A 22,577-nucleotide genomic window follows, 5' to 3' on the forward strand; every position below is an offset into this window, starting at 1 on the left:
TCTTGATTATATGCCAGAGACTTTCAATTTGGTAAAATCAAAGAAACTCATCATTTTTAAGTGGTCTCTTATTTTTTTCCAGAGCTGGAATGATCTTATTCGTACTACACCATACATACTGATTTATTTATGCAGCTGTAGCTATAAAAATATACTGTTACATTATGGTAGGATGCTTTGACAGGGTAGCACAGAAGTTCACAGAACCTATAAGGCACACTTTTTCAGCAGCCTTGCTCAAATTGACTAAAAATAAGCATGCAGGCATTTGGCACTGTGTTTTAATGTAAATGATGAGTTCATCTAGGACACTGTAACACTGCTGGACATTTGGCAGAATAAATACCTCTCTGTCTCTCTATCTGTCTCTCTATCTATCTGTCTGTTTCTGCTGCTCCTCAGGGAGAAATGCTGCAGCTGAGCCTGTGACTCCCTGCAGTCAGTAAAGCATTGCCTTCAGCACTCAGAGAGAGAGAGAGAATACTGCAGACTCTGCTGACACCTACAGGTAATATTATCACCACCAGCAATAGAGGAAAGTCCAAGTAAGACCAAGAGAAACAGCCCTGATGAAAAATCCAACTTAAGACAAACTGTGTTGCTGCTGGCCTGATTTTAGATGGTCTAAGCTGGTCTTAAATGATCAAAAATGGATAAAACATAAGCTAGTAATGCAGTTTAATTACGGAGCTTGAAAACTGTATTATTTTGAATCTGCTTATTGTATATCATTGCTGCCCATGAAAATCTCCAAAACAGCAACTTTACAGAAGAGAAATAAAACCTTCTTAACTTAGTCAAAAAGAGTTTATTTTAGGTCATTTTCGAGAAAAAACTAAACTTAAAGTAAACAAAATTTCCGATTTTTATGATGCCCCATTCATATAACATTTAGTTTAAGAATAGGCCTGACATCCTGTAAAACATAAACTGGTAATGCAGGTTAATTATGGAGCTTGAAAATTGAAGTATTTTAAATCTGCATATAGTATATCATTGCTCTCCAATGAAAAACATGTATCTCCAAAACAGCAACTTTATAGAAGTGAAAAAAAACTTCTTAACATTCAATCAAACTCAATGTAAAAGAGTAAACTTAAAACAAATAGAATTTCAGATTTTAGCGATGCTCCATTCAAGAATAGGCCTAATATCCTGTAAAACATAATCTGGTAATGCAGGGTAATTATGGAGCTTAAAAGCTGTAGTATTTTGAATCTGCATATAGTATATCATTGCTGTCCAATGAAAAACATGTATCTCCAAAACAGCAACTTTATAGAAGTGAAATAAAACCTTCTTAGCTTTCAATGAAACTCAATGTAACAAGAGTTTATTTCAGGTAATTTTGGAGAATTTCTATTGGTCCACTGGTCCATGACCATCTACTCATATTCCAATACAGACCACAGTTGTTATAGGTCAGGGTTTTAGGTTTAAGTAAAGCCTAAAATTAAAATAAATATAATTTCTGTCCAGGAATGCAACACATGATGTATAGTGTATTAATTTCCAATACAAATAATACAATGCAGTAAAAAAGAGACGTATCTAATACAAAATCGCACAATCCTTCAATAAAAGGATTGATGGAGGATTGATTTACCATGATCTAATGTAATACACACTAGTTCATGTGCAACTGCAGGTAAAAAGGTTCATTCGTACAGTGGTTTACTTCGAAAGAACAAAAAAACATACAGAGAATAAATTTACATTATAATTTTCTACCCTGATAAAATTGGTCATATTACAACACTAATCTAATAATTAATTTGCCTCATTCACCCTAGCCAAACAGTTGTCGAGCTGCCATTTTAAAATTTTCTACAAATATGGGGGTGTGTTTTTATGAGGTGTAGTTCCAAATCAAGCCATACCCTCGTACATATTAACTAGATATATATTGTATACTGTACATTTATAAGTGACATGACTTCATTAAAGCCACACTTTACCCAAAATACAAAAGTTAATATTCTGATTGGTGCCGTACTGTACTGTATAGAGTGATTTAAAGCTAAAGTTAAAGTGCAGTGACTGGGCTTAGGGTGGTTCAGATTAAAGCTTCTCTCCAGCAAATTCAAGCAGGTTCTAATAGTTCCTCAGAAGCCAGGTGGGTGTGGAGACGCCCAGCTGGCTGAAGTAAGCCCACCACCAGGGCTTCTCGGTCCGTTCCTCTCCGTTCTCGCCCAGCTCCCGCTGGCTGTACTGCTCAAACTGGTTGTAGGGGTCGAAGCGCTCGTAGTTATCCAGTTCAGGGATGTTTAGGTAGTCGAGGTCCGGGTCCACGGGCACTTTCTTCAGAACAAAGTCCACCTGGCCCACCTTCTGCATGCTGTGAGGCAGTCTGATGCGCTTGGTTACTTTAGAGTAGCCTGGAGCAGAGGCGCTGATCACGTAGATGCCTGGAACCAGCAGCCGCCAGTAATCTCCATCTTCAGCTGGATAAAATAAAGAGATTTGTTAGAATAGAAAGTGTTTTATGGCTTTTAGTTAGTTTTATGTTTTGTGTGGTAAATTATAGGGGATTAATAAACATTTAGAGGATTTCAAAGTCTGTTTTTTGTGTTTACTTATATTTTCCTTCATTTCTTTTGCCACTTACATAATGAACATATACTTTTAATACTTTTATATGAACTGAAGAAAGAAAAATTGATGTAAAAATCCGAATCTACTACATGCTTGATATTAAAAATGTATTTAGTTTGTAATGTATAAGTTTGTAAGGACATACTTTTGCGCATCACTAAGTAATTATAAGTATGTGTAATGTGTAAAAATAATGGTAAATTAAATTGTAATTTAGAAATCTCCAATTATGTTGTTAAATAGAAATTGTAGAGAAACTGCAGAGAATTTCTACACAGAAAATAAAAAAATTGTAATTTGAACAGGGACAGATTTACAAATCTACTATTAAGTAATTGGTAAAACTCATGCTACAAAAAATGCCACATGTCAGTTTTCTTGTTATCTACATATCTACACAGGAAATCAATTAAATGTGTAGTTCAAACAGGGATGACCAAAATTTAGCTTTAGACAATGGATACATCTGTCCGTATTGTATGTGGTGTAGATTTTTTTCTGTGTAAATAAATTCACATACCTGGAAGAGACACACATGTGCATATTATTAAGTCATTATAAATACAGTTTACTTTCTTAATTAAACATCACAGAAGAAAACTTGTGAAATATGTAAAAGTAATGGCACATGGAAATTTTAATTCAGCAAACGTTTTAGCAAAATATTTAGTTATTAATTAGGAGTTGGGCTTCAAAATGTACAGAAAAATGTATGCTACATTAAGTTTTCTGTAGGTAAAGTTTATTTGAAAATCAATAAAATGTGTGCAAATATTTTAAACTGTATCACCTATTATTAAGACCTTGTGTTTTATCATGTTGCTGCTGTATTAAAGCAATAATGTTTATTTCAAGTGCCTCCATAATAAAATAATGACATTTAGATCTAAATAAAGCATTTTAGTATGTAGTATAAAAAACCATCTGTCCCAATAAAAAAAAAATTAAAGGGAGAAATAGTTGATAAATAGTTTTTCAACACTTAATGCATAATCTTAATGCATAAACCTTGAAACAAGTACAGCCTCTTTCATCATCAGTGACATAAAATATTGTGACAGTTGTGACAAACTTTACCCTGTAATATTCTTTTACTGTAATTACCTGTGGTGACATCGCGCCGTAACCCTTTAACAGATATGATGGCTCCTTTGATTCCGTTCCCGTTCCCGTCTTTCACAATGCCCCTTATACCTCTGTGGACCTGCAAGATCCAACAGCTCAGTGAACACACTCCAATCTACCATTTTTACCAACAGACTCTGTATTAAAAAACAACACATTATAACAATCACAACATATGAGACTTATTATGTTAGAATAGATATAATATAGAAGAGCATTTCAGAAAAATATAATAAAACTACTTTAAAATATAATACCATGAAATATAATACCCTAAAATTTTCGTAATTGGTTATAATGAAACATTACTGCCATCTAGTGGAATTGACAGCACTCTACACTGTGCATTAAAAAACAAATCTGTATCAAGGCCATTTCACCCTCAACCCTGCAACCCTTGGAGAGCTCTCCTACTGCAGATTTTGAGTACAATCCCAAACAAACCCCTTCTTGGTTCTTGGTTGGCTGCATGGCTTGTGTTAGGGTTGGTTTGGAGTTAAAACATGCTCACATGGGGTTCACAAGTGTAGAATATGAGCTAGGTGGGTTTCAGGTAGGACTGGATGACATGTCAAAAAAGTATATCACCAAATACTTCTTTATTTTCATCAATACATTATAACTGCAATATATGAAATATGAAATATGAACATATAAAACCTTCATCTGTACCTAATGTTAAAATTACGCACTAGGCCACAATTATGATTATGTTCTGCACTTTCTGCTAAGCTGATGGCAGCACCCTGTAATACTTTAATACTTGTCAAGTAGCGATGCATGCTATAAATACTCTATATAATACACACTGTGATGTTGAATTTCTGTCCAGACCAAGTTTCAGGTACATATGCTCAATGTTTTTTTTTTTGTTTTTTTTTACAAAGACACAATTTTTCTTCACAAATAGATCCTTTATTACAGCAGACAATATTCTCACATGTACTGCAAAACTGTAAGAATCAACCAAGATGGTTTGGATGCAAATGCAGGCAGGCTTTATTAATCCAAAAAACGCAAGGCAAAAATCGTAATCCAAAAATACAGGCAAAGTGCAAAACCAGGAATAAATCACATGGCAAAATCGTAGTCGAAGACAGGCAAGGATCAAAAAACAGAAGTAAACCGCTTGATAAGACACTAGTGTGGCAATATCTCGCAACTAGACTAAGCAAATGTCCCAGTATATATAGTCCTGGTAATAAGATGATGGCCCACAGGTGTGTGGCAAGGGCAGAGTCAGCCTATTAAAGTCCGGTGAGGCTGATCTTAAAGGTGCAGGTGTGACAACAAGCCACATGGGACCCATGTTTAACCCACCTTGGTTCTATTTGGGCTACCTATAGACGCTTATCCCACATGGCCTTGTTATCTAGAGAAAGAGGGGTTTGTCTAAATCCCTGTGCAGTGATGATTTAATGGTTGAAATGCTGGGTTATTGGATACATGGTTGTTGGTTCAAGTCCACTAAGCTGCCACTGTTGGGTCATTGAGTGACCTCCCTAACTCTCCCAGCATCCAGACTTTCTAAACTGGGACACGTTAAGAGAACAATGCCATTATACTGAACATGTATAACTGACAATGGCAGATAACAGACTCTACGTTGTATAGATTGCCGTGTATTCCATGCATCCTTGAATCATGTTTGAAAATTTGGCAGCTACTTGTCATTCGGTCCAAATCATCAAAAAGGTAGTCACTGAAATCATTGAAAAATCAAATGCTATGACTAATAGGTCTACATCCTTAGAACATCACAGCATATACAGAAAGTGCATTAAAATTTCAGAGACATTCCCTTCACATGCTACATTAATTAACCGGCATCATAAATATATATATGTCAGTTAAGTGGTAAAGGGTAGACTCACAGACTCCATGAAGCTGAGCAGAGCCTCCTTATTTCTCAGCCACTCTGGATAGAGCTCCTCTTCTGCAGGGAACTTATCACAGCCCAGCTCCACAGTCAGCTCCAAACAGTTACTGTGCAGGTAGTTAAAATCTGACATACCTACACAAACACACATATTAAAATAAAAATACTCTCATATTCCCAATGAAATTTAAATATTGCTAATGAGGGCTTACCATGTACAATAAACTTAAGGAGCAAATGAGGCTATTACTATTTAATGTATAAATGTATAATTGTCTGTCATTTTGCTTTAATTTTGATGGCCTCTATCTGGAATAATAATTGAAGCCTTTATGCTTTTTAATGTCTTTATGATGTTCTTTAAATATACATGTTTCCTCTTTAATCCTGATATTGGACTAAATTAAATAATCTGAATGTGTTTTTAAAATAAACTAAATGATATGGCAGTACTGCCACAAGCTGATTAGCTCCATTTAGGACCTATCCCTAGGTCTCTTACACAAGAGGCCAACGTAATAGAATAGAGAAAAACTGAGATGCATTGGAACATAAAAAAGGAAATAAAAAGAAAATGATTCAATCTTGCCAGTTAAAAAAAACGTAAAAATGTTTTTGATGTCGTTGATGTCAATTTGTGTATAATTATGTAATATTGCTCTACTGACTCAGTTCACACAGCTTGTCCAGAAGTGTTTGTGTACAGTGTGTCCTTAAGTGGTGTAAGTTAAATGAAAAGTGCCAAGCTAAAGACCCTGAAAACTCGCCCTCAGCTCAAATTTTAATAATGCTAAAAAATAAGAGGGATAGTTTGGGAGGGGCAGTGGGTGATGTATGGGTTTAGAGGCGGGGCAAGAGGGAGAGCTAATTGGCTGAGCTGCAGCAGCAGCAGTGTGGCTCTAGTAGAGGTAAAGCGCAAATGGTTGGACGTCATGAGGGGGAGGGTATTATTGATTGACTGATCTGTATATTGTAATTTGTCTATGTACCGAAGCACAGTTTAACCTGAGAGGGTGCTGCAGAGGTAGCAATAACCACAATAAAAGTTTTTTTAAAGGTTAAAAAAGGTTTACAAACATTTTAATCTATGTTTTATTACTTCAAAGGAACATATTTCAGCTCTAAGTGAAAAATATATATGGTTTAGGGTTTAGTGCTTCTTTAAACAGAGGAGCAGTAGGTGATGTTGTGTCCTATGCCTCCCTCTGGTGGCCTTTTTTTGGCCTATCTAGTGTGTCCCAGCCATAAAGCTTGATATTGCAGTCTCATAACAAACAATCAATATAATTTTGCCAGTTGAAAAGCTGTAAACACTCCACTCCTCTCTCTGTATCACGTAACCATACCTCCAGCAAAGCTGTACCACAGAGCTCCATTGATGATGCCTCCTTTGTTGGCAAATGATGCTCCACATCTGTCTGTGTCATTGTTGGACATGGTGGCATGAGCGTCTGCGTAGGTCCGAGCCAACTGCTTAAAAACCTACACACAGACAGTCCTTATCACTTTTCAAGAGTCTACAAAGGGTTCTTTGGGTTTCCACAAAGAAACATCTTAAAACATCTATAAAAGATTTGAGTGTGAGGAATCTCCTACAGGTTTAAAGTTAAATTAAAGTTTTTTACACCTACATTAACTTCCATTTTTTATGGAACCAAAATGGTTGTTCTCATTACATAGTTGTGGCAAATTAATTGTAAGAATTTACATAATGAGCACATTGTGTAACTTTAGACATCAAATTAAAAAAAGAAGAAAACAATTTAAAAACTGTCAAATAGGGAAGCTATTAAAAATGTTGCTTTGCTCTTGTGAGATCATGAGTTTTGGTTTTACTGAAGACATTCAATTATTAATCACTCATCTCCATTTAAAACATACTAACAATTTCTATATGGAGCTAAAAGTGGTTCTCCTATGGCATCACTCATAGCCCTTTTTGACCAAAATAACTCTAGTTCTGGAATGGGTTCCTTCCCATCTTATAAGAACTCTGGTGCTTTTCAGTAATCCATCCTTCGTTTGCACAAATTTTGGTGGAACAGAGCATACATCACAGAGTATGTCAATATCAATAGAGAAAGTTTCACATTGGTGGTAAAGGTCTATCAAAGAACCATTCATAATACATTTCTAAACAGTGTAGTGTTACTCTTAGCTCAGAGAATATTTAAAAAGTAAGATTTACTGCACTGTGAAATTCCTGCACTATAAAGTCTTTCCCCTGATTCAAATCATAAAAATCTTGATACTTTATTACAAGATTTATTTTGGTGTGTTATAGTAGAGCAGATGATGATCTAAATAAACAGAAAATAGGAAACATCTCTTAGAATTCAGACCTGCTCATCAGGTGTGGGAGAAAACATCTTCTCCTCCTCTGGGTGTCTGGAGAAGTCAAAGGGGTACGAGATGACCAGCTCTCCTCCATGCAGACTGGCTGAGATCACAAACGGAATGGACCTGATCCACTTCATCACAGCATACGTCTCTGGAGCCACCTGGAAAAGAAGGAAAGCACTCAGTGGACTTCTACATTCAACTTTGACAGCCACAGCTCACAGTTAACATTTGTGCATTTATGCACTGTTTTGCACCTTTCTATTGTAAGTTAGCTCGTGATCTGTAACTACGACTATAATTACACAGCATTAATTCATCTTTATTTATCAAACATTCAAACTCAATGTCCTATAGTACTGCAACTCAATTTAAGCAAGACTATGTAGCATTTTTACCTAAAAAACAGCTTTAAGATCACTGTGATGCTCCACTGACTGTAATAGGAAGATCTTTTCCTCCCTGGGCACTATGTATCTTTGGTGAAGTAAACAGATGATGAACATATTTGTGTAAAATCCTGCATTTTTTACTCTACTGCCTCAGTTCTCTCAACTTGTCCAGACATGCATGTGTACATTGAGTCCTTTAGTGGTAGCTCAAATTACACTCTCGGCTGTGGGAGGAGCCAAGAAACCAGCAAATTCTCACTCTTCCATAATGTATGTGGAGCTTAAACACAAGAATTAAACCATTGTCTCTGTTTAGAACAATTAACAACTAGTTAGATTTGAGTCCAGTTACCTCTTTTCACACAGTTAATCAACTCCTAATTTCTACTTGCATTTCAGCACCTTTTGCACTAAACAGGGATTAAGCTTAGTTTAGAAATATACAGCATTTGGAATGGAGATTTTTTTTATTGAAAGAAAAATATAGTCTAAGACTTTGCTTAATGCCTGTCTAGGAAACTGACCCATAATCATTCCAGGCTTACAGTGATTTGAATCAAAATTCAAATACAAAAAGTCAATGTAAAATCTGAGCAACAATATATTTTAATTTTTAAGTCAGCAGAAAAGGGACTAATGCTTGTTGCAAATAATAAAGTGTTTTTACAGTGTAAATTTTGTGGGCATTCTAACTTCTTTTTAATGTTTATCCTCTTTAACCCCACTTCAATGATCAAAAGCAACCCACCTTACTTATCCAGTAGGAGTCAGGGATGGGGATATGGTCATTGCGGACGCTCCTGAAGCGCCGGCGGTTGTAGAAGATGGAGGTCAGGTCAGGAAAGTTGCGGTTCAAATCAATGTTCTGGGCGTTGGCTCTGCCACTGGTCCAGCCATTATAGATATGACCCTAAACATTTCACACCCATTTCAACAGGTCAAGGTTAGAACAAACACTTTATAATGGTTTGAGTGAGTTATATGAGTTTACTTATATTATTACTATATACTTACCTTCACTTTGTTTTAATACAATGAGTATTTATGAGTTTGTGTCCAATGCAGGAAGTTCATTATACATCCAAACAGTATTTTAACTGTAAATAATCAGGCTGATTTTTTATAATTATACAGAAACTGATTGCAGAGTGTTTTTTAGTTAACGCTACTTTAATTAAATATTTTCTAACTCACATTGTTAAGTCCTGCATCTAAGTGTGGTCAGTGACACATTGAGTTGAGCCGTAATAAAATTAGTTATAAGCTGAAGCTAAAGAAACAGGTGGTTAGAACATGTTTACTCCCAGACACTTAATGTTATTACTGTGTGCATTGAATTCTGATAAGATTTTAACTACATGCATTTACACTTGGTAGACGAATGTGCCTCCAGTCAGACTGAAATCCAATTGCTGGATGGGACAAAACATGCCATTGCACTAACTGCAAAACAGTTATTACTGGGGTTTGGAGCTTGGCCTTATCCAGATCTAATCCAGATACTAGAGATGCATAAGGTGACTAGCCATTCTAGACATATGAGAATGGAAAGGTAGGTTTACTCAGAACTGTGTTTGTATGTAGTATAATTTTACAGCTCTAGAGTGGCCCTATAGTCTAACTTCTGCTTAAAAAGTCTGAGGAGAACATACGTTTAAATACCAGCAAGGGCTCAGTTTTCCATTTTTAAAGCCTTCTATTCTGGGGACGTCATGTGATAGAGGTAGATCATACCTGCTGATGGACTGCAGATAAGCATTACACAAAGATTACACAAAAAGTCTGCTGACCAAACTGAGATGCAGAATGCTTAACATTACGACAAAACTCTGTGATCAGTTCTTTTATCATTTTTAATTTGGCATGACGAAAATTACCTGACAGTGTAATTCAGATTCAGTTTAGTTTATTTAGCTATTAAGTCAAACTTCTGAAGTTTAGTGCTAATAAACAGTAAGGTTTTGGGCCAATTTGGGCTTGCATCAATGCATGCATGCATCAATAGATTCTGTTTCTATTATTTTGGACTTTTGGGATATTGATGGTGCATGCTATGTAATTTTTTTGCATGTAATTTGATAACTCTGTTATGTTAACTTCTCATGCAACACAAACCTGGGCCCAGTTTCCCAAAAGCGTCTTAGCATTAACACCATCTTAACATGCTGTTGAGCTTGCTCAACCATCTAAGAATCATCTTAGTGCTGAGAACCATTTGGGAAACCCTCCCCTGCTTAGTGTGCAAGTCACATCTGTGATCAGCAGATAAACTGGGTAAGCTGGGGAAGGCTGTGAGTTAACCGTAGTGTGTAGGAGTGAGCGTGCAAACACATGCAAAAAAGCACGAAAGCGTGAAAAAGAAGTAGCATCAGTCAGGCTTTGAGGAACATAGACAAGGCAGAAAATAAAAGTGAGATTGTGTCAAGAACAGATCAACACGGTTTAGCTCTCTCCTTTTAAAACAAGGCTGACAATTTCAAACTATTGCCGCTGTCATGCAACAATATCTGTTTTCCTATCAGCTCAGATTTCATATACGCAGTGCTTGCTTAGATACCTAAATATTTTTAGAGTATCTTGCAGAATGATATGCAAATATTACTACATATCATGCACATTATTATGCACATTATAATTCAGCATTAAAAAAAAGACTGTAAAAAAATCACTGTTAAAAGTTAAGCTGATGCGAAGTGCACTTCAGGACAGCCCAGTACCACACTGCCATGTGCTGTCACTTACACCTTCACCTGCATGCCAATCCTGCAAAACTGTGCATTCATACAAACACATTTTCTTCATATGCTTTAACTGTGCCAGCTATAGGGATTTTATATTTTATAGTATAAGATAAGATATTTCCCTTATTCTAGTGTTCAAATAATGGCTAATTGCATTGCATTAATAAAAAATTGCTATTGCCTGAAACTTGGTTCTGTTACTGCGTAGTTTTCTGCATGAAATGCCACTAAACTGCCATTTTGGAGGTATTTTTTAAAATAAATGGATCAGTAAAATTAAAAAGAAACTATAGAAAAAGGCACACCAGATTATAGGGCCACTGGGTGGTGGTAGGGGGGTAGACTAACTAACTTAAGTAAACCTAAACTAAGTAAACAAACTGTAACAAAAAACATTTTCATTTAATGTCAAATGAATGCTGAATGTTAATCTACACGGATTTCTCTCCTGAAAACTGTTTATTTGGGTGAGTAAAGCGCTTCTATTTATTTACAGTATGCTCAGATTTCCACATTTCCACTCAGGATGGGTGAGCAGCATTAGCATAGCAGCTAAATTAGCAGCTACAACCACCCGACAGCGCTACACTGAGAAACCCTAAGTGTTTCGGTAAGCCAGAGTGATATTAGCTAGCGGTTTGTCCCACGTAGCTGATATGCTCACCTCTGAACGACGAAAGAGCTAGTGCTAGCCTCTGTGCTGGAGAACTAAACTAAAACTCCTTTATAACGCTGTACTTAAGTGGAGTGTCTTGACTGCTTCTTACAAGCTGACTGGTAGAATTCATACATAATGGTCACCAGATTATAATTGTTATAGAAATTTTGGGAAAACTAAAGGACTAAAGGATTTAAACTGATCTTATGAAAAATATACTCTTAAAGTTAAAATAACACCAGATTAAAACTTCCCAAATAAAAGCTGGCACATATACAGTGGATAATAAAGCAAACCCTGGCCCTGCATGCACAACTTTACAGTGAGCACTGTAAGGTTTCAGGAATTAGTGACAATACTCAACCTGCTTCTACAGAGCTGTCAGATTCTACAGTAGAAAACCCAACCTGATTGAACTGAACCCTCATCCGTGCTGATCATTTCAGTAACAGAGAAAAGCATGGGGAATGAAGGGGAACTGAGGAAGCTACTGAGGGTTATATGATGATGAAAATGTAGTGGAAATGTCTACAGAATAATAATTAGTAAGTTAAAGGATCCCTTTACCAGTGGTCCACTCTAAATAGCTCACACTCATTTTATCTGGCTACAGTTGTTTAAATGTAGCAGTAAGAACATATTATGCTACTTTATTTACATAAAGCTACATAAACTTAAGTTACTAAGCCGTATCTAAACTTCAGTTGGCTTAAAAAAGGCTCCTATGCCCTAAGGACCCGTTCTGGTGCAGGGAGTTAAAGGGCGTGGTCAGTCGGCCGACAGAAGGACGGACAGACGGACACGGGCGGACTCAAAGCCCAGAAAACGGGATATTTACTTCCTGGTTGGTGTTTTCAGGGTCGAGGCTGTCAGCTACCTCAGAGGCGGCGAGCTCGTAGCCGTCCGGGTTCATGGAGGGCAGTAGGTGGATGCGGGTGTTGTTGATGAGAGTCTGGATGCGTTCGTTGGCCAGCAGGTACTCGGAGCACAGGTACTGAGCCAGGTAAATCAGCAGCTGCCGGCCCAGCACTTCATTTCCATGCATGTTCCCAATCAGTTTAATCTCTGGCTCCACTAGAGGGCAGTGCAGACATGAAAGAAAAAGAGAAAGATACATTAAAATGCCATAATTTAATGCCATTACAATTCCTTACACAAGGGAATTGTGTCCAGTGACACTTGCCATGAGCCATGGAACATTCTCATACAGGATTTTCTGACACAAAGCACACTATCACCATCATGTTTTACAGTCAGAATACTTTTTTTGCAGAAATTATTAGTGTTATTAGTTTTATGCCACATGTAACAGGGCACACCTTCAAAAAAAGTCCACTAAATATATAAATGTGAGATAGGGCTTTGTGTTCTTTTCGGTCAGCAGTGGTTTTCACCAAGGAACTCTCCCATAGAGGCCATTTTCATCCTGTCTCTTTCTAACTGTTGAATCATTAACACTGACCTTAACTGAGGTGGGTGAGGGCTGCAATTCTTGAGATGTTGTTCTGTGTTCTTTTAGCACCTCCTAGATGAGTTGTCCGCACCCTTTTGGAGTCATTTTTGTAGGCCGCCCACTAATGGGAAGGTTCACCACTATTCCATGTTTTCTCGATTTGTGAGAGTCTTAAAGTCTTAGAAATGACACTGTAACCTTTTTCTAGACTGATAGATGTCAAAAGACTGTTTATAATCTGTTCTTGAATTTCTTAAGATATGCTAGTCTACTTCATGTTTTGCTACATTAGATTGGAGCTTGGAGCTATAGTGCAAAACTAAAGAAGCAAAATCTTGAGTGAACTTTTCCTTTAATTCCACTAGGAGGCAATCATCAACAAGAGACTGGAAAACAAAAGTCTGCCAAAAGTACTGTAGTGTCCAGGTTAAAAATATTAAAAAAAAATTCAAGTGTTTCAAAATCTACATTTTTATTTTTTAAACTTCCATCCAAACCTTAATTCATATCTCTTGTAATTTAGTATGATCTTAGTATGACGTATTTTCATAATTTCATAATAATTACTAGAGTAATTCACTGGATTTTAAACCTTATGGTTATTATTTACAGTAAAATGTATGTCTACTCCAAGATACTGAGTAAACTCAAGCCTGTGTATAACTCATATTCAGTACTAACATCCTTCCATATACTGTACATGTAGTATTAATACATTATATAAGGCATTACCACCAACAGTGGACAGTGTAGTGTGTGGTAATGATCATGACCAGCAACGTCTGGCTGGAGCTGTCCATGTGAACAGATAAGTGACTATAGCAGGAATCACATCTATATTAAATGCAGGACACCCTGTTATTTAGCTTCCATGGAACATGACAAAAGTCATGGGACACAATGCTAGTTCCTTTGCCATAATCTTTGGCATGCCGGTGCAAATTAAATTATTAACAAAGGTTGTTTTTTTGCTCACATAGGTCATGTTGTCCAGGGTTTTTGGAGAACTCGATAACCAGCAGGTCCTTGCCATCCACACTGCGGCCGATGCTGTAGGTTCTGGAGATGTGGGGACACTTGGCTGCTGTCTTTTTCAGGATGTTGATCATCTGAGCATTGGAGTGGTAGGTGAACTGCAGAATGGTGGACTGTCCACCATCTGTGAGGTTGGCAAGGGTGACCTCTTGCCTAGCTGGAAGGACAGGGCTTGTTGATGAAGGTAATAAAGACAGAGACTGACAAAGAAGGTAAGACACAAGCGTACTGATCAAGCATTATCTTATGACCACCTTTTTTGTTTCTAAACCCATTACTCTAATGTTCAGGTCCACTTATCAATTAGTAGAACTGTGCTGTTCTATGAGTACAGACTGTACACAGTAAAATTCACAGTGTTAAAATCACAATGTTTTTCTGACAACCTTCAGTGATAAAAATCCACAGAGTTGGTGTTATTATTCAGATTTAAAATTCAACTCTGTCTAACAGGCTGTCTAAATAGGTGTTTGTAGGTAAACGGCTTTTAGTTGTGGTGGTTTCTCTGATAAAGTGTTATTCACCCTCTTGGTGTTGGGTTGGATGGTGGATAAGGGTCTCCACCCAAGTGTTATTGTGTTATGGAAGAACCACTGCATTTTAGGGCAGTGTTTGATGGTCTCTTTTGTTCTAGTCTCTTTTGTTCTAAATAAAGCTTAGATAGAATAAAAAGTGATTTATTCTGTGGTATAGCTCACATTTTATAATGTTTTATAGATACTCTGATATATAGCTTTGGGTAAAGTTCCGAAAAAATTATTTACAAAAAAATAAATTCAAACGAACTTGAAATAAAATTAAATAACAATTTTAAAAGAGTTGTTTTAACCTGTGGGGTTAAATGTGTTAACACTGATGCGAGTTACATATACAAGTTAATATATGACTCCATACAGTGTTAAATTAACTCTAAAATGTTAACTCTTGTGGTAGAGTCATTTTAACATTATAGTGAGTGGCACCATATGTTATTTAGGACAGTGGTAAATTCAACTCTTAAAAAGGTAATTTAACACTGTCAGTTTTGCTGTGTAGTCTTGTATTTGTTTCTCTGGAAACATTATTATTATCCTTCTTACGCTCTGTTCTTCAATACTCAGAACCTCAGAATATAGAAAACCTCAGAGCAGCTATTATTTGGGTAGTGAATTATTCTCAGCACTGCAGTAACATTGGTACGGTGGTGTTGTGTTTGCGTGTTTTGTGCAGCAGTGCTGCTGGAGTTTTTAAACACTGTGTTTAATCTCTCACTTTCCTCCACTCTATTACACACTCCTACCTACAGCTGCTCCACCTTATAGATAAAGTAAAATCAGAGACAGAAGCTCTGAATCTGTTGCTGCACAGTTTGTATTAGTCCTTCATTAGTGTTCACATAGGGTGATGCTCATAAGATGCTGTTGGCTGGACATTCTCAGTTAAGAAGTGACCCCAAGGTGTTTAAAAACTCCAGCAGCACTGCTGCGCCCACATTACATGAGTATAAAAAAACAGGGAGGTCATCATATTTTGACTGAATTGTATAATTCACCACATAACATCTAGGAATCATCTCTCAAATCCAATAATATTATAAAAAAACTGTTTATTTCAGTTATTAAACCATTCTTGTAAACTCTAGAGACTGTGGCATGGAACATTCCAAGAGATCAGCATTTCTAGACATACTCAAATCATCCCTTCTGGCTCTAACAATCATGCCACACTCAAAATCACATTCTTTCATCATTATGATGGCTATGATTAAGTGACATTACCTGAAGCTGCTGGCCTGTATCTGCATGATTTGTTTGCTTTAACCCTTGTGTGGTGTTCGGGTCTGTGGGACCCGTTTTCGTTTTTCAAAACTAACTCAAACTCATTGGCATTGGCTCATTTTTGTGTGAAAAACATATATCAAAACACATTTTCGATAAACACACACTGTAAATTTGAAACTAAACAAATTTTCTACTCATATCTTGAGTTTAATTCATTTTCTTTTACATTTAATTAAAAAACTAATAAAAAAAGAGTAGCACTTTTTGAAAGAAATGTAACATAAGAAAGGTAAAGGGCAAATATTAACCATGTAAGCTGTTTATATTGCTTGCAATTTAGGTGAAGCAAGCATGAGCAAAGCATTTTAATGTAAAATTGCTTAATTTTGCTGAATTAAATACAAGTAACAAAGTAAACGAGTAACAAAAATATGAACACCACACAAGGGTTAAACTGCTCTCACATGATTGCATGACTAGATAATTGCATAAATAGGTACAGAAGAAGCACTGTGGCATCTTCTTATATATCCTGTCTTACAAAGTGAAGTGCAATAAGAAGAGTTTATCCTGGTTTTGTTAAGAGTTTCTGTCTCTACTCTCCAAAAAATGTTTCAAATACCTTCAGGAGCACAGCTGTGAGGATTTGATTGCAGATCAATGCTGGAGGGGGAGTTTATACCCCTCTAGCCCATGTGTGGCATTAGGCATGGTGCCAATGGGGTCATGTTAATCTGCTCCAGATTAATAGTTCTCTACAGAAACTAGACAATCTGCACAATCTGTATCCGAATGCAATGATTAGATGAGGTGCACAGAAAATTTTGTACATATAATGTACAGTACCAGTCAAAAGTTTGGACACACCTTCTCATTCAATGTTTTAATTATTTTTATAAATTTTCCTACTTTGTAAATTAATACTGAAGTCATCCGGACTATGAAGGAAAATACTTAAGGTGGCTCTTATCTGGGGTGCTGTTAACTTGCAGTTTCTGATGCTGGTAACTCTTATTAACTTTTCCTGTGCAAAAGAGGTAACTCTTGGTCTTCCTTTCATGGGGCGGTCCTGATGAGAGCCAGTTTCACCATGACATTTGTAATGCTTTCGTGATTGCACTTCTTGCCATAATATGGATTAGAACATCACTCAAATAAGGCTCTTTACAGTATGCAAACTCTACACATTAATAGGCAGGAAATTCAAGTAATTAACTCTTGTTAAATTTTGTTAAAAAGCTGTTAAGTAAAAGCCTGAATCCAGGTGACTGTACCTCATAAAGCTGACTGAGAAAATCCAGCCAAGATGTACAAAGCTGTCATTTAAGCAAGAGGTGCTACTTTGAAAAATCTAAACTATAAAACATATACTGATTTGGTTTGTTTTCTAATTTGTTGTTTTCTAGTTTGTTGTAACTAATTTTTATATATTTTTTTCATTGTTTGAATGATTTTAGTATTATTCTACAATGAACAAAATGTAAAAATAATTTAAAAAATGAAATTGAATTTATGGTGTGTCCAAATGTTTGACTGTACATTCTGAAGTATAGCATTTATTATCTACAGGGGTTGGACAATGAAACTAAAATAACCGTAATTTTAATGTGGGAGGTTTCATGGCTAAATTAGAGCAGCCTGGTGGCCAATCTTCACAACATTATGGTTGAAAAGAGGACAAATTGTTGATGCACTTCTTGCTGGTGCATCTGTGACAAAGACAGCATGTCTTTGTGATGTATCAAGAGCCACAGTATCCAGGGTAATGTCAGCATACCGCCAAGAAGGACCAACCACATCCAACAGGATTAACTGTGGACGCTGTAAGAGGAAGCTTTCTGAAAGGGATGTTCGGGTGCTAACCCAGATTGTATCCAAAAAACATAAAACCACAGCTGCCCAACTCTCCTGTTTCCACCAGAACTGTCCGTCACCACAATAAATTATAGTGATCTAAAACCAGGTGTTTCAGTTTCATTTTCCAACCCCTGTACATCTGTGGGAAGATCTCAGAACTGCTCTAATGTACTCTATCCTGTAACAAACCATAAAGCTTTAAAATGTGTCGTTACCTCTCAGGGCAGACAGCGGATCATAGCAGCCCTCCTCGTCCCCGACAAAGAAGCGATCACAGTCCAGGAAGTAGGGCCAGGCCATGTTAATGGCCTCGAAGGCATGAGCACAGTTTCTCTTGATAATCTCACATGAGCTGCGGCACGGCTTCATCACAGTGTTGCCTCTGCAGCGCGGTGCCAGGATGGAGCAGCCGAGGATCCGCAGGTCAGGAGAGCACTCGCCGTTGAGGAGGCCGTGGATCACACTCAGCAGAAGATACTCGGCGCTCATTTCCACTTCGTGGCGGGTCTGCTGGCCCACGATGTTGGGAAACATGGTCCGCTGGTAGGGAACATCCTGGCAGTAGCCCAGTACCATTTCTGTACACTGTGCTAAGAACAGGAGACATGACGTAATGTTTCTGGAGGATGAGTGCTGATGTATGTTGTAGGTTGGTAAACTCTGTCATTAAGATGTACCGGTAATAAGAGGGTTGTATTTGGGTGGGGTTCGACGCTGACCTGTTCTTTGCAAAGCTAAAAGCTAAAAGCTGGTATGAACTCTTGTAAACGTGCCTTAGATTGAACTTTTCTGTATTTTTTAAATCTTCTTAGGCTTTTTGAGTTGCTTTCACATTTTTGGACTGTACAGTTGGGTCCATTACCAAAATATCTGGTGTGAAATGTGCCGTGAAGGCTGGGCAAATGAACCATGGTCTGGTTCATCACCAGCATAAAGGCATTTCTTAGCATGGCTCCTATTTTTTAGACCAACACAAAGTTGAGGCCCTTATTTAATAATAGAAGAAGAAAAAAACTGGTCAAACTCTGACTCTCCTTTATATATTTTTGCATAACACAGCAGTATAGGAATAGATTTATATGCTTGTGACTTCTGTATCTACTGTAACTGTTGACTAACCTTAGATTATTGTGTATTCTGCTTCCAGAGGCACATGCACTCGAAAGTAAGTCAAACTGTGGCAGCACAACACTTGTAAGCAACTCGTCAAACTGACAACATCCTACAAACCAACCAATGTGAAGTACAGAGAGATTTAGGCCATGTAGTTGATGATGGCAGGAAGTATCAGAGTTCTTTAAGTCACTCACTAAACTGAAGTATTAATTCAAAACTAAGGCTTAGTTTGTACTCTGGTCCAGGTCAGCAAAAAGGTAATTGATGTTTAATAACACAATATACATTGCTATTTATATGAATGCATATTATATATGTAATACACATAAATTGCAATAAGAGCCCCATTTGAAAACCAACCCCTTTTGAAGATGTGCCTTAAACGAAATTCTAAGACGTCGACAAGATAGTTCTTAAATCTGAATTTAACTGAAATGTATCCTTTAAAGATCTTACGTTTACCTGTCATCCACATGTCACCCTCAGGCCCAAGATCTATGTTATCTTTTCTCTATCTCCCTCTATCTCTCCCTATAGACATGTCACATCTCATTCTGTGATGTTTGCTGCTTCGTGGCTTCCAGGCAAAAAGACCTGACCTCAATTTTAACATTCTGAAGCTTGCTGACTGAATTCACTCACTATATCTGCTACATTATAACAGGATCAACAGGACTGAGGTGTCATGCTGACCTGGTGTTGTATAACTAGGCTCAAAACACCACGTATGTTGGTGGATGCTGATTTGGTGATGGTTGACCAGCATGCCAGGGTTTAAGTCTGAACTAAGATTCATGCTTTTGTTACAATTTATACATTTGATCCAGTTGGGTTTTGGACTGTTGTTTAGCAAGAGCACAAAAATATAAATATTGGTTTGTGGAAGAGCATGCATTGTACAGTGTTGTTGTTGTGCCAAAATTCGTTTTTACTGCAAGGATCAGACTCTATGGAAGTAAAAAGTCTCATCAGATTTTAAAATTTAAAAGCATTTGAATTTCTGTTACTGAATTATTTTTTATTGAATTACTGCATGTGATTTATTTTGTTTCTGAATTAAACTCTTGCACTTGACATGTCAAATTTGAGCAAATTGAAATTCATTTTACTTGCATTTTTATCAATATATCAAGTGAATAGGATACATTGAAAAATACAAAAGTTTTAATCCAGAGGCAAAAAATCACATGCAATAATTCAATGCAAATGAATTCAGTGCTAACAATTCAAATGCTTTTACATTTTAAAATCTGGTGAGACTGGTTTACTTTCAAAATACTCCCATGCAGGTTTATGCTGGTCTGGTGCTCATTGATCAGTCATACAGCCAAATGACAATGACATTTTATTTTGCCTTCCAAAATTATCACTGAACCCATACTAGTCTTCTGGGATTTTATATTTTTTAATTTTGTCTTAAAATTCCTACACATACCTCTTTGTCCTGAATGTATACATAAGGCAGTCTGTTTGTAATGATTGTGTGCAACAGCTTTCTGTGAGTAACCTTTGGACATCTGGACATTCCTTTCACCACCACTGTAAACACTGCTGAAAATGACTATTTGGAAAGTTGAAGTATCATACGTTACACCACACTTACCACAAACCACTGTGTTTACAGTACCAGTCAAAAGTTCGGACACACCACTTCTCATTCAGTGTGTTTTCTTTTCTTTTTCTGTTTTTTGTTGTACATTGTAAATGTAATATTGAAGACTATAATATCACATTTATCTTTGAGGACAGTTCTGCACACTCTTGGTATTTTAATCGCAGTGTCTTCATGAGGGAGAGTCACCTGGAATAGTTTTCTCAGCGTCTTGAGGGAAGGAGTTCCTGGAGGTGCTGAACAAAAGTTCCTGCTTTTTCTTCATTCTGTGAAGCTCCAGCTCATCCCAATTAAATCACCTCAAATCACCATCTCAGTTCATCAGATTTAGATCAGGGAACACTAACACTTTTTTACTTTCTGTTTACTGCATCATTTTATATGAGCGCCTTAATGGTTTTAATGCCTTCCATTTTAATCTACAATGTAGAAAATAAATTAAATGAAGAAATAAAGAAAAGAAAAACACTGAATGAGAAGGTGTGTCCAAACTATTGACTGGTACTGTAATAAAGGACTGAAATAAAGTGGAATTCTCATTTTGGTAAATGAACAGTGTTTTTGCTTACGGTTGTTTTCCACTGGTCTTTGGCATCTTCCTACAACACAATAAAATACAAAATACCTTAATGTTAGTGAAGTATATCAAAGTTTGGTTATTCACCTCTAGATGGCATTGTGGCAAACAGTTTTCATCATTTACAACTTTTTCATTAACTTGGTACCCCACACAATGTCACAACTGTGTTTCTTTAAACAACATTTCTCAGTTAGGCTAAAGAAGATTAGATCATTATTTAGACTTTCTTGATGGTTTAGATGATCTACCCTGGTCTTTGATGATCAATGTGGTTGACAAGCTGCTCATTCAAGTAAGAAAAACATACTCAATAATTAACCAGCTCCTGAACAGAATAGTGTTTGGTCAAGCTTGGTCATGGAGGTCAACCAGCTTGTTTAAACTGGCCTTGCTGGTTGACCAGCTTGTTCAGGATTTGTAGTACTGGTTATGTAGCTTGGTGAGCTTTATTATAGACAAGCTAAACCATTAAACTCAATCAAAAACTCCAACCAAAGTCCAATCAGCTTCAACAGATGGGCCTTGTTTATCAGAGTTAGTACCTTTTAGACCAAACAACAGGATGAAACAGTAACTGAATGCTCAAACATGGTTAAATATTGTCATTTATTGATTTGTTTGTAATGGTTGCCTTAAATAGTCAAAATGACACTAAAAAAGTAACAGTCTTCAGTCTTCTCACATGACATTGGCTAATTTAAAGCAAACTAACGACAAAAAAAAGTTAATGCCAACACCTAGAGGCTACATTATTTATTTAAAACTTGTTAATTCTGACAATCTTTACTCAATCAAACCTGTTGGTCCAACATTGGGGACTTCGCTCTTTTTCAAGAGTAAAGATTCCCTAGATAAAGTACCAAAACAAAGGCTCCAACAAAGTGTCTAAAAGTTTCAACTACATCACCTAAGGTTTCTTCGCCAGGTTTGCAGGGCGGTGGGGCGCAGAATCCAGCAGCCAGGAAGCTCAGAATCAGCGAGGCTCTGAGCATAGTGGAGCCCGAGTGATGTGGCACGCTGCGGGCTGGAGGACGAGCGATCTGCGCGCAGATGATGAAGGCTGGAGCCTGGAGCTTCTCCACGGAGCCCGATGCTGGAGCAGCTCCCGGCTGTAATCTGAGAGTCTGGCAGCTACAGCAGCTCTACTGTGACTGGCTGCAGAAACTACAGCCTCTGAGAAGCCAGCCCAGACTCTCAAATTACAGCCTGGAGCTTCTCCTCCTTCTCCATGAGGAGACCAGACTCCTCCTTCCCCTCATTTCTGGAGTGTTTGGAGAGTAATGGTTTAGAGAGAGGGTTCAGTGACTCTGAGGAAAACGTGGGGAGGGAAGTCCAGCCTAAAATCATAGCCTGCTCAAGTCAGTGTTAGTGTTTCCACGAGTTAACGACTCAGGTAGGAAAAACACGAGTAGGAGTTTATAAAGCAGAAGGCCA

The 22,577-nt window shown here is 37.2% G+C and overlaps 1 protein-coding gene across 2 annotated transcripts; it reads right to left on the reverse strand.

The window, feature by feature from the left end:
• Window positions 1–1,317: 1,317 nt before the first annotated feature.
• cpz (carboxypeptidase Z) lies at window positions 1,318–22,318 on the reverse strand. Of its 2 annotated transcripts, none has more exons than XM_007235970.4 (11): window positions 22,051–22,318; window positions 21,133–21,162; window positions 18,051–18,425; window positions 14,160–14,375; window positions 12,569–12,804; window positions 9,080–9,241; window positions 7,942–8,100; window positions 6,946–7,081; window positions 5,595–5,734; window positions 3,700–3,799; window positions 1,318–2,444 (listed from the first exon to the last, which is right to left on the reverse strand). In XM_007235970.4, the coding sequence occupies exons 1-11, from the start codon at window positions 22,133–22,135 to the stop codon at window positions 2,095–2,097; spliced, it is 1,989 nt and encodes a 662-aa protein (XP_007236032.3). In that variant the 5' UTR covers window positions 22,136–22,318; the 3' UTR covers window positions 1,318–2,094. The 2 variants fall into 2 exon arrangements, with proteins under 2 accessions (XP_007236032.3, XP_022542255.2); XM_022686534.2 differs by having other exon boundaries at window positions 12,608–12,804; window positions 22,051–22,317.
• Between the last annotated feature and the right edge of the window lie 259 nt (window positions 22,319–22,577).

The sequence above is a fragment of the Astyanax mexicanus genome, chromosome 7 (assembly GCF_023375975.1).
Source record: "Astyanax mexicanus isolate ESR-SI-001 chromosome 7, AstMex3_surface, whole genome shotgun sequence".
Classification (NCBI taxonomy): domain Eukaryota; kingdom Metazoa; phylum Chordata; class Actinopteri; order Characiformes; family Acestrorhamphidae; genus Astyanax; species Astyanax mexicanus.

Excerpts from the sequence above, each read along its gene's own strand:
- cpz (XM_007235970.4), bottom strand. The coding sequence starts at position 22,135 with ATGCTCAGAGCCTCGCTGATTCTGAGCTTCCTGGCTGCTGGATTCTGC. Across the intron at positions 21,163-22,050 it reads ACCTGGCGAAGAAACCTTAG|GAAGATGCCAAAGACCAGTG; the intron begins GTGATGTAGTTG and ends ATTGTGTTGTAG. Across the intron at positions 5,735-6,945 it reads GTGGTACAGCTTTGCTGGAG|GTATGTCAGATTTTAACTAC; the intron begins GTATGGTTACGT and ends GTGTTTGTGTAG.